Source organism: Lissotriton vulgaris, chromosome 9, assembly GCF_964263255.1.
Source record: "Lissotriton vulgaris chromosome 9, aLisVul1.2, whole genome shotgun sequence".
NCBI classification, from domain to species: Eukaryota; Metazoa; Chordata; class Amphibia; order Caudata; family Salamandridae; genus Lissotriton; species Lissotriton vulgaris.
Window position 1 is genome coordinate 249,655,673 of NC_141697.1, and position 12,428 is coordinate 249,668,100.

At 46.1% G+C, this 12,428-nt stretch overlaps 1 protein-coding gene across 1 annotated transcript in view; it reads right to left on the minus strand.

Annotated features, from left to right (window-relative positions):
• The window catches only part of HGSNAT (heparan-alpha-glucosaminide N-acetyltransferase), a 580,634-nt gene that overhangs the window by 172,774 nt on the left and 395,432 nt on the right, over positions 1 to 12,428 (minus strand). Inside the window, exon 13 of the mRNA XM_086937464.1 lies at positions 11,192 to 11,318. Within this exon, the coding sequence (XP_086793590.1) occupies positions 11,192 to 11,318 (127 nt within the window). The remainder of the gene's footprint in view (positions 1 to 11,191; positions 11,319 to 12,428) is intronic.

Below are 12,428 nucleotides of genomic sequence, written 5' to 3' on the forward strand. Positions count from 1 at the left end.
GCAAACGAGATGGCAAGCTGAGAGTATGTGTTGACCTTAGATCTTTGAATAAAGAGATCTGGGTCGATTCACATCCCTTACCTAAAATTACTGATCTTTTTACCTGTATCAAAGGCGCAAGGATTTTCACGAAACTAGACCTGGTTAGCGCCTATCACCAAATAGAACTCCATCCTAATTCACGCTCTTTGACAGCTTTTGTATCTCCGCTTGGAACCTTCCGCTACAAGAGGATGGTGTTTGGGTTAGCCTCTGCGTCGTCAGTTTTCCAGAGGGTTATGCAAAACATGTTAAAGAATGTAGAAGGAGTACTTGTATTCCACGATGATGTTTTGATTCATGCCAAGGATGAGGAAACACATGACAATATTATCTGGAAGGTACTAGAATTGTTCAAAACAAATGGAGTTGTGCTCAAAACAGAGAAATGTAAATTTTCGTGTAGTGAGATAGAGTATCTTGGTCATCTCCTTTCTCAAGATGGGATCAAGCCTAGACAAGGTTTGATTGATGCCATCATGAATGCTCCCGTACATAAGGACAAAACTGGTGTCACATCGCTATTGGGGTTGTAAGAATACTATTCTAGATTTGTACCAAATTATACATCCATGGTTAGGCCTATTAGTAATCTTCTCAAGATCTCCAATAAGTTTTTATGGTCCTCTGAATGTGATTGTGCTTTTGTGGAGGTCAAAGATGCACTAATGAGAAGCAATGCCCTTACGCCATTTGATCCAGATCTATCATGCTGTATAACTGTTGATGCGAGCAAGTTTGGGTTGGGGGCAATTCTTACGCAAAACAATGGTAGTCAGGAGAATACTGTTGCATATGCGTCTAGGGTGCTTCGTTGTGCTGAAACTCAATACGCTGTTATTGAGTAAGAACTATTAGCTTGTTTGTGGGCTATTGACAAATTTAGAGCATACATTTGGGGAAGGCATTTCAATTTAGTCACAGACCACAAACCTCTTGTTTCAATACTGTCCTCTGGTCCCAGTAAGTGTTGTACACCAAGGATTACCAGGATGGTTAGCAAACTACTTCAATATCAATTTGAGATCACACATATTGCTGGTGGTAAGAACACAAGAGCTGATTTTTTGTCACGTTATCCTCAAAGTGGTGACATCACTGAGGGGACAAGTTTTCAAGAGTTAAATGATGAAGATGAAGAAGATTGCTTTGTAGCATCTGTGGATATTCCTATTTAGCTGTGGGGTCTGAAAGTGATTGGAGAACGGCTTTTCTGGAATATAACATTTTACAAGAAGTCTGTATGTTTGTCAGAAATGGGTGGCCGAAAGAGAAAGCCTTACCTTGTGAAATGCAGCCATACTGGAAAATTGAATCAGAGATATCAATTGAAGATGGTTTACTTACACAGATGCGAAAAGTTAATTCCACCTCACTCACTTAGGTCTATTATTTTCTCTTACTACACGGCGGGTTTGTCAGGATTTTTGGTGGCCCAGAATGGATAGCGAAATCAAGACAGCTATAGAGAATTGTCAAGTGTGTTGTTCTTCGGAGAAGGGACTTCAAGTTTCTGTTCCGCCTTTGTCTCCTATCGAGTGTCCATCTGAACCTTGGGTCAAGGTTGGTGTTGATATTATGGGTCCGAATGAGGTGTTACCGTCAGGGATGAGATTTGTTCTTGATTTGATGGATTATACATCCAAGTGGCCAGAAATTTAAGTGGTCAGAGTGGCAAGTTCCTCTAGTGTTCTTAACCCCTCCCACGCTCGTGATGTAACCGCTCCGTCACGCCCCTCGGGTGGGCTGTGCTGGTGACGGAACGGTTCCGTCACTGCCCGCTCGCCGCACCTGCGCGGCGCTGATTTCGCGCCTGCGCGGCACGTTCTATGGAGCGGGCGGGGCCGTGACGGAACCGTTCCGTCACAAGCACAGCTCACCCGAGGGGCGTGACGGAGCGGTTCCGTCACCAGCGTCGGAGCGCCGCGCCGCCCCCCCGCCCCTTAGCACTGCGGCGGAATAGCCGCCACAGCGAAAGGGTTAAATTTCTCAAAGAGGGCTTTCCCCAGTTTCTTGTCTCTGACAATGGGAATCAGTTTGTGAGTGATGAATTTCAAGATTTTCTTAAAACTAGTGGTGTCAAGCATTGTAAAAGTTCACTTTACTATCCGCAAACAAATGGTCTTGTGGAAAGAATGAACAGGGTTGTAGGTGAATGTATCAAGTGGGCTGTGAGAGGGAGACATGATGTTTGTGCATCTCTAGACAGTATGTTATGGTTCTACAGAACAACACCGCATTCATCCACTAAGGTGTCTCCATTTGAAGCCTTAAGGGGAAGGAAGGTAAACACGAGTTTCCGTCCAGGATGGATGTGCAAATGGGTCGATTCCTTAGTCAATGTGGAATCACTTATGGAAATTGTTAAGATAAATTCTGACGTTACACAAGGAAAGGAGAAATGTTGGTTTGATAAAGGAAGAGGTGTCAAATTAGTTTCCTTGAGTGTTGGTGACTTGGTTCGTATTAAGACCTCTATACATACAAGAAAGGAAGAGGTACATTTAGTGAACGCATTAATGTGATTAGAATTGGCAATAATGCTGTTCAAGTGGAAGGGGGGTGTTGGTGGAATCTTTCTAAGGTGGTAAAAACCAGATCTTGTTCTTCCTTTGATAAGCAAAATTCAGGTGAACAAGAACATTCTTGTGGATAGAGGAGGAAGAGTGGAAGGATTTCAATTATTCCTCGGAAGTTTTGTGATTAGTTGGTTTACTTACTTTGAAAATGCTCCACTTATATTTTAGTGAAGCAAAAAAGAAGATATGTATTTTCTAATGTGTTTTAAAAAAAAATGTATTTTAATATTTTTATTCTTTATTACTTATTCGTTGGCTTTGAAAAAAAGGGAGGTATGTTACATGGAGTAGTTTCTGTCCTGTAACTCCAGTTCTGTAGTAGGGGTATCTCTGTTATAGTCATAATCTAGTGAATAGTCCCGCCCATGTGCGTGGACCCCGGAACAATAAAAAATAATCTCTTAAGGTGTCGAAAAATGCAGAACTGCACAGACACTTAAGAGAGAATTAAAGACAGATAATGCAGCCTATATAAACAGGCTACACTGTCCAGTACTTCAACTAGAAATTCCACCAAAAATCCACAAACAGCAAAGCCTGTCCAGATTTCCCTTGCTTCAGCAGCAAAAACCCTCTGGAATGATAGAGAGGAAGACATGGACAGACAAGCCCCGTAGCCTGCCATTATGTGGCTCAAAACAGGATACTGTGCCTTTAAGAGAACTTTCCAGAACTTCACAGTATCCCAGAATGCACTGCAGGTCCCTTTTACCTTCAGTTCTTTTTGAAGGCGTAACACGCCAGACCTGTAGCATTCCTTACATGAATATCTCTCTCCACCGGGGAGGCGGGCGGGCGCTTATGACTTTAACAGAGTTACCCCTACTACAGAACTGGAGTTACAGGACAGAAACTACTCCTTCTGTAGTAGGGGATCTCTGTGTATAGTCATAATCTAGTGAATAGAATGGCAAGCCCATCCCCACACCAAAGCAGCGGTGGAGAAACGAGAAATAACACCACTATTGTGCGAAAAGATTTCGCAGCGAAGCCTGCCCCACCTGAGCGTCTGCCCTGGCATCAGTGTCCAGGCAGTAATGCTTAGCAAAGGTATGGACCGACTTCCAAGTGGCGGCCTTGCAGATTTCTGTAATTGGAACATTACGGAGCAAAGCCGTCGTGGCAGCTTTGCCCCTGGTGGAATGAGCCTTAGGTTTACCCCCTAAGGTCTTATTAGCCTTTTGGTAACACAGTTGTATGCAGGACACAATCCACCTAGAGATGGACTGCTTAGAGGTAGCAAGACCCGTCCTGACTGATCCATAATTGCTGAACAATTGGTCTGACCTACGAATATCTTTGGTCTTATCCAGATAAAATTTCAACACCCTCCTAACATCCTGGGAATGTAAAGACCTTTCCGCTGGAGATGAAGGGTTCTGAAAAAACATAGGCAAAGTTATAGTGTGGTTGACATGAAAATCAGAAATAACCTTGGGAAGAAATTTTGGGTGAGTACGCATAACAACCTTAGCAGCATGAAATACAGTATAAGGTTCTTGGCAACACAACGCCTGAATTTCACTCACCCTGTGGGCCGATGTAAAGGCCACGAGGAACGCCGCCTTCCAGGACAGGTGCTGCAACGAAGCCTTATGAATAGGTTCAAAAGGCTCCTTCATCAATCTGGACAGCACCACATTCAATTCCCATGAAGACCGAAGGAAGCCGGACAGTATTGAATACTTTCTTCAAGCCTTCCAAAAAATCTTTGATCACAGGGATCTGGAAGAAGGAAGTCTGTAAAGGGCATATCCTGTAGGCAGTCAATGCAGCGAGATGAACCTTAATGGAATGAACATTAAGGCCAGACTGCTCCAAATGTAGAAGATAAGGAAGGATGACATCTTCCTTACACGTCGTCGGGTCATAATTCTTGGACTTGCACCAGATGCAGAACCTCTTCCACTTGTAAGCATAGGAAGTCCGAGTGGAAGGTCGCTTAGCCTCCTTCAGTATGTCCAAGCAATCTTCGGGAAGATTCAAATGGCCATATTGCACTATCTCAGGAGCCATGCCGCCAAACGAGAGGTTGGGGTGCAACATCTGCTCCCGAACTTCGTGAGAAGGTCCAGTCTGCACGGCAGCCGTATGTGAGGATGGAGAGACCGGTGAAGCAGGTCCGTGAACCTCCACTGCCTGGGCCATTCCGGGGCAATCAGGATCCTCCGTGCCCTGGACTGGGACAGCTTGATAAGTACCGCCAGAATCAGGGGAATGGGTGGAAAAGCGTACAGAAAGCTGTTCGACCAGTTGATCCATAGGGCATTCCCCAGCGTCCCCTGCTGGTAGTACCTGGAGGCGAAGTCTCGGCATTTGCTGTTTTCGGCGGTGGCGAACAGATCTATGTCTGGAGTCCTCCACCTTGCGAAGACTTCTCCTAGTACTTCATCGTTTATGACCCATTCGTGGTTTTCCTGAATCAGTCTGCTCAGTGCGTCTGCCTGAACATTCTGCACACCTGGTAGATGGGTTGCCGTTATCGTCAGTCCTCTGGCCAGAAGCCATCGCCTGCGCCTCCTGCGACAGAGTGCGTGATCTCGCGCCCACCTGCTTGTTGAGGTAATACATCGTGGTCGTATTGCCCGTCTGTACAAGCAGAGAGTTGGTCTGGAAGGACGGAAGAAAGGCCTTCAGTGCCAAGTGAACAGCGCTGAGTTCCAGGAAATTGATGTGATACGTGGACTCCGTCGGAGACCACATTCCTTGAATCTGTAAGTCTCCGGAAAGCGCTCCCCAGCTGTGGAGAGAAGCATCCGTCAAGATAGTCTGAGTGGGAATGTCCTTGTGGAAGGGAACCCCTCTGAGGAGATTCTCCGCTGAACACCACCACGTCAGAGACTGAAGAGCATGCAGAGACAGTCGTATCTTGTCGTCCCAAGACCCTTTCCTCTGATCCCACTGATCCTCCAAGCACTCCGCAACGGTCTCATGTGCAGTCGTGCGTGTGGCGTTAGGAAGATTCAAGAGGCCATCGATCCCAGTAGAGAAGACACCGTCCTCACTGTCGTAGATGGAGTGGTCATCGCCGCTGTTCCGAAGGAGATACGCTTTCTGACAGCGTATTGATGGTGGCTCCCAAGTACTGAATGAACTGGACCGGAGGCGGAACAGACTTGGACATGTTGATGTGCAACCCCAGCTTGTTCAAGAGAACGCACGTCTTCTGGAAGTGTGCTTGAGCTTCCGAGAAGGAGGAGGCCTTGATCAACCAATCGTCCAGGTACGGGTAGACAAACACCTTGTTCTTCCTTAGGTGCGCTGCTACCACTGCCATGCACTTCGAGAATGTTCTGGGCGCAGACTTCAGTCCAAATGGCAGTACTGTGTTCTGATTATGATTGGCGCCGACTTGGAATCGCAGGAACTTCCTGTGTTTGTGCGCAATGGGCACATGGAAGTACGCATCCTGTAGATCTATAGCACATAGCCAGTCCCCCTGTTGCAACTGAGGATAAATCTGATGCAACGACAGAATGCAAAACTTTTCTCTGCGAATCCACTTGTTTGCTTGTCGCAAATCCAGAATGGGCCTGAACTCGTTCGTGTCCTTCTTGCGAACCAGGAAGAACCGGGAGTACAGACCTCTTCCTCTTTGAGACAGAGGTACGTCTTCTATCGCCCTTTTCCTTAACAGGATATCGGCCCCCCGCCTGGAGCTCGCACAGTTGAAACCGCGAGCTGACCGGATGAATCGATAGAGGCGGGTGGGTGAACCGAAGACTGTATCCATTGCAAACCATATTCAGCACCCACTTGTCCTGAGTAATTTTTCTCCACTCTGCCAGAAAAAATTGAACGCTTCCCCCCACCGGAGTGGGTAACAGATGTAGGGGAAGTAACCGCTCAGGGTCGAGACCCAGCCGGGCCCTTGTTCGATGTGGAGGACTGCTGGGCCCCTTTACCCTTCTGTCGCTTTTGGAAGGGTCTCCGGAACTGCTGCTGTTGTTGCTGCTGCTGTCCCGAAGTCTGTCCTCTCCCTCTTCCCTGTGCACCGAACCGTCTCTGGAACGGTTGGTAGGCCTTCTTTTCTTTGGGCTTCTCAAAGCCCACAGCCGTCAGGGTCTCTGCCTCCGCCTTCATGCGGGCCATCTCATCTTCGGCATGCTGCCGAATAATGTTTCCCCTGAGAAGGGCAGATTGGCCACCCGCTGCTGGGCCTCCGACTTGAGTGACGTGAGTCTGAGCCAAGCATGGCGCCGCTGGTTGATCCCATGACAGTACCCATGGGCAGCCAAAAGAGCTTCCTGGCCGCCGTCACTATAAAAGATTCCGGAACCGAGTCCATTCGTAGAAAAGCAGGGTCCGAATCCGGGGCCCTGTACTTCTTCAGAAGTCGGGACGGAGCGGCTTTCGCCACTGCTGGCGTGAGGAACAGCTCCTCCGTGGGCTCTACCAACCCAGGCACCAGTGGTAGCAAAGGGCGAGACAAATGCTTCTTGTGAAGCGTCTCAAAGATCACGGACGTCATGGGTGTTGGAGCTGTCACCGTGATTCCCAATTTCGCTGCCCCCCTCAGGAGAACATCCTGGAACGTGCTGATGTCGTCCACCGGAGACACCCTTGTCCCCGGGGATTCCGACAAGGTCGGTGAATAGGTCCTGGTCCTGGACCTTGAGGAGTCCGTGCGGGACCGCGATCCGCACCTCCTATGGCGCCGTCTTGACCTGGTGGAGGATCTATGCCGACTCCTCGATCTCCCCCTTCGTCCGGAGTGGGATCGTGACCTCCTTGGCTTCGGCCGATCCGTCAGTTCCACCGGGGCGGGCGACTTTGATTTGGCCGGGGCCCTCGGCTGAGGGGTCCCCTTGGGAGGAGTCGGAAATCTGGGCAGTGAGACCGACCTCGGAGGGACCGGAGGCGGCTTGTCTGCTAGCAGCTGAGGTTGAGGTAGAGAGTGAGGAAGTGGTGGTAGCGGCGGAAGAGTAGGCGCCCGTGGAGGGAGCCCCCTCGGCAATGGAGGCGGGGGTGTAAACGGCCTCAGTGTCGGGGTATACACCATGGAGTACACCGAACCCTGTGATCCGCCTTCCTTTCCAGCCTGGGACGTTGGCGAACCTCCCATGGCGCCAGACTTCCTTCCACGTCTCTTCGGCGAGCGTCGGCCCCTCGACGGCGAGCGTCTTTTCCTCGACATCGACCGTCTCACCCTCGACGGCGAATGCCTTCGCCTCGACGGCGACCTCGTTCGCCTCGACGGCGACCTCGTTCGCCTCGACGGCGATCTCCTTCGCCTCGAAGGCGATCTTCTCTTCGACGACGAGGATCCCCTCGACGACGACCTTCTCCTTTTCGCCGACGGCGAACGGTGGTGTCGCCTCGACGGCGAGCGCAGACGCCGGGCCTTTCAACGTCGATCACTCGACGACGACGAAATCGTCACAGGAGATCTCGATGGCGGTCTGTTCAGTTCCTTCGACGTCGAGCGTCGACGTCGCCTCGACCCAGAGCACCTGGGGAGACGGGGAACATACTGTAGTCATCCCTCTCGACGCCGTAGTCGGTGCAATCGACCCAGACGGAGAATGGGGACGCTTGCTGCTCTTCCTGCCCCTGGGCAGCCCCCCAGAGGCCTCAGCACGGGCAGAGGAAGCCCCTCCAGACCCACCTTGCGCCTTCAGCCTTCTTTCCTCAAGGCCCTGAAGCCTGATCTTCTTTCTATCCTTCAGGGTCCTGCCAGAGAAGCCTTGACAAATGACACACTCCTCTGGGACATGGGAAGAGGGAAGGCAGAGGATACACACCTCATGAGCATCCGATTTGGCCTTCTTCCTGGAGCACTCTGGACATTTGTCAAATAATGCAGGCATATTGACAATAAAAGAGTGCACCAAAGGATTAACCAGAAGAAAGGCACAAAAGTACTTTAGAAAAGCACTCAAAACTTGAACAAAAGTGAAAAATCACCAATAAACCCTTGAAAAGGGAGAGCTCAATGCTCCAGGGTCCTGCTTGCAGGAGCCGGAAAAAAGAACTGAAAGTAAAAGGGACCTGCAGTGCATTCTGGGATACTGTGAAGTTCTCGAAAGTTCTCTTAAAGGCACAGTATCCTGTTTTGAGCCACATAATGGCAGCCTATGGGGCTTGTCTGTCCATATCTTCCTCTCTATCATTCCAGAGGGTTTTTGCTGCTGAAGCAAGGGAAATCTGGACAGACTTTTCTGTTTGTGGATTTTTGGTGGAATTTCTAGTTGAAGTACTAGACAGTGTAGCCTGTTTATACAGGCTGCATTATCTGTCTTTAATTTTTTCTTAAGTGTCTGTGCAGTTCTGCATTTTTCGACACCGTAAGAGATTATTTTTGATTGCTCCTGGGTCCACCCACATGGGCGGGACTATTCACTAGATTATGACTATACACAGAGATCCCCTACTACAGAATCTATGTTTATGTTTTGTATGTACTTTTCAATTACATCTCATGTTATGCAAGCTTGTTCAGATACATGATTACATGCTCACAGCTGTCATGTAATGGAATGTTATGTTTCAATGACTGGATCAACTGACTTCTGGACAGAGAGAGAGCTGGCAGATGATGAGCTGTGTGACGGATTTATATCAATAAACTCAACTTTAGATTTATCTAGTTTCCTGAGTTTACTACAAAGAAGCACATCGATTTGTACTGTCTTGTGGAAATGAAGCACTATATGAGTGTGCACAATAAATAAACAAATTACATCATTATTTAAATAGTAGCACTTGTAGCAAAAGCATAAGGCCTGTTGCACCCAACTAAAGATCAAATACAAGAGTAAATTCAAGCTGAGCAGGCAACATAGCAGTGCCGTAACGTGAAACTAAAACTGTGTACATACTTGAAAGATATGATCAACCATGATGTTGAGCAAGCGGCTAGCAAAATATAGGATGGGGGGGCTGGTAAATGCTTACATAGATCCTGAATATCAAGCAGATTGCAATGACAAGTTGGGTCAATATTGTTGCGTGCAGTGCAAATAACCAATCTGGTGAGAAGACAGGACTCGATCTAGAATTGGACTATGACTGCAAATGATCATACTGAAGGGTACTGGAAAGCTAAGAACCTCACAAGCCACAAAATACCAACTTTGCAGGGTGAAACATTTGAATAACTTCTGGGAGTAGCTTGCATAGGTCTTCAGAAATTAAAGCACTGACAGCCTCTTCTCATAAAAATGCTCTGGCTTAAACTGAAGGAAGAATTAGATTTTCTTGACAATGCTGCATATACTGAAGATGAGGCAAATCAACAACTTAAGCAGAATAGTTTATTATTAAAAGTGCCATTCCTCTATTGGCCAAATATATATAAATGTCTAACAGAAAAATAGCAATCCTAGGGCACTTCACTGTAACCACACAGTAGTAGTATGAGAGAAGCCTACCCTTCTAATCTGGCCTCACAAATGTAGTTTGATACGCCCATAGCCACTGATATATACTGGCACACTGGAACAACACTTTAAATTCATAATGGATAACTATGCAAGTATGGAATTCTGAAGAAGCAGATGAAAAGAAACATACACCAACTGTACGAGCATTTCCTTGACACAGTACATTAAAAACAAACATATAAACTACACTATTCTAACCTGCAGTAAAAGGCTCATTCAGTATAAAAGAAATTTCCTTTTATGCTTTCCCCCACGCTAACACAAATGTAAAAACAATTGACAAAAGTCTATATCTGTTCCTTGTTTAGGGATACAATACTGGAATTCTTTCACGCACACACTCTTTCCATGCTAAATTGTATTAAAAGTGTGATAATTGGAAGTACAAACAGGAAAAGAACTTGTCCGAGAAAAAAAAAACATCTAAAGCAATCTATCTGCCCCCTCTGCTCTGCATCAGAACCTTCACAAGTTGGCTAAGTAGCATAACCTTCCATCCCACTAACTCTTTAGCAAAGCCTTCCTTCTGCACTAAATCCAGACTCCACAAACAATGGTGCTCATCAATTTACAAACATAACAGGATAACCTACCAGCGATCCACCTCTCTATCAGATGAAGCAACATAAGTTCAATAAAAAGAAAACATTTACAAATGAACTGCAGAACAAAGAGAACAGGTGAATGAGAGTTAATTGCGCTGGGAAGAAATACTGTTAGTGTAACACAATATCTGGTTAGCTCCAATGATAAGGTCCTGGTCACCCACCCAGAACCAGACAATGTGACATAAAGACAAGCCACAGATATCAAGTTGAAAAAACAAATAATATATCCTGAGCTAAAAGTTCATCAATATCAAAGTCCAATTATTAAATCCAAAGAATCGGAGTATCTTCATTTATTTTCCATTCTTAAGTAAATCCAATCTTCACCGAGAGAACATACAATAGCCGCTGCAGCGGCTATTGTATGTTCTCTCGGTGAAGATTGGATTTACTTAAGAATGGAAAATAAATGAAGATGAAATGAAGATACTCTGATTCTTTGGATTTAATAATTGGACTTTGATATTGATGAACTTTTAGCTCAGGATATATTATTTGTTTTTTCTACAAATGAACTGCCTCTGATTAGAATATTTCACAGTATCTGATACAGTTTTATTACACCAAATGATTCACTCACATTAGGAGATGGATGTTGATAAATATGCTCTTCTCCCAGGACCGAGCGATCGATGTATCCGGCTGCTCCTCCTGTACAATTGTGGTACTTTCCAAAATCACCAATGCCACCAGGACCAAGATAACCCCTACAGGGAACAAAAACAAGCTATTTCACAATGATCTGAACACATTAGCCATTTACAAAAAACACTGGGAATTGTACCCTACTGCATGTAATCTAATGGATAAGTTGAAAGAACAGAGTGGCCAGTTACTTACTAGTATTCTGTTCCTTGAAAGAAATGTTCATAGAACAAATTCACCTAGTGCCTTTTTGTAATACTGAAGATCAGAAAACTGCATTTTTAGGTTACACTCTTAGAAATGTGAAGTAGTGAAATAATTAGTCAGGCTGTGGATATTATAATGATACTATCAATAAGTCTAGCGATGTCAGGAGAAGGTAATCTCAAATATTTTTTCTGGTAATTTTTATGGCCATGACGACACAGAAGTTGTGCAGATGTAAAAGGATCTATACAACTGAATACCTATGCAATAGACTGCAAAATATTACAGAATGAAAGGGGCTGCCATGCTTGGGACAGGAAAGCTTAGTCATAGGATATGTTTTCAATGTCTTCAGTAACCTCACATTGCCAATTTGCTGTTTCAGGGCACGATTATAAACTCTGTTGTAACTTACAGGTAAACGTTATGACTTGGAACCTGATTTCAAGTGGGCCAGATATGGGGGTTGATATACAGGGGGCATGAAATAACAGTTTTGGCTGCATCTCCACATTTAAATCCAGCTGTCCAGAGTTTTGACCACAAACTCAGGAGTAACATGCGGATTTGGAATTAAAGGGTACAAAATGACATACAAGGACAAATCCATTCCCCTTTACCTCCTGCTCTAAGCAAGTGGTAAATGAGAGATAAGGCCCTGAGTGTGGAGGAGTTGGGAGTTAGGGAGGGTGTCAGATAGAACTGTGTTCTTGCAGGGACACAGACACGAGTGCAACCTGATATGCCCATGATTTTACCAGCCAGATTTAACAGCGTGTAAAATCTGTCCCAGTGTTCCCACACCCAAATAATTTAGGTGCTGACAGCTAGTAATCTGGCCTCATGTCTGGTTAGGGGGCCTAAAAAAAATCCTAACCATACAATCATATCTTATGACTGTTGGAAGGAACAGGCATTTCAGGCCTACATCCAGTGTGTCTCCTGGCAACCAAGAGGCTGTAAGC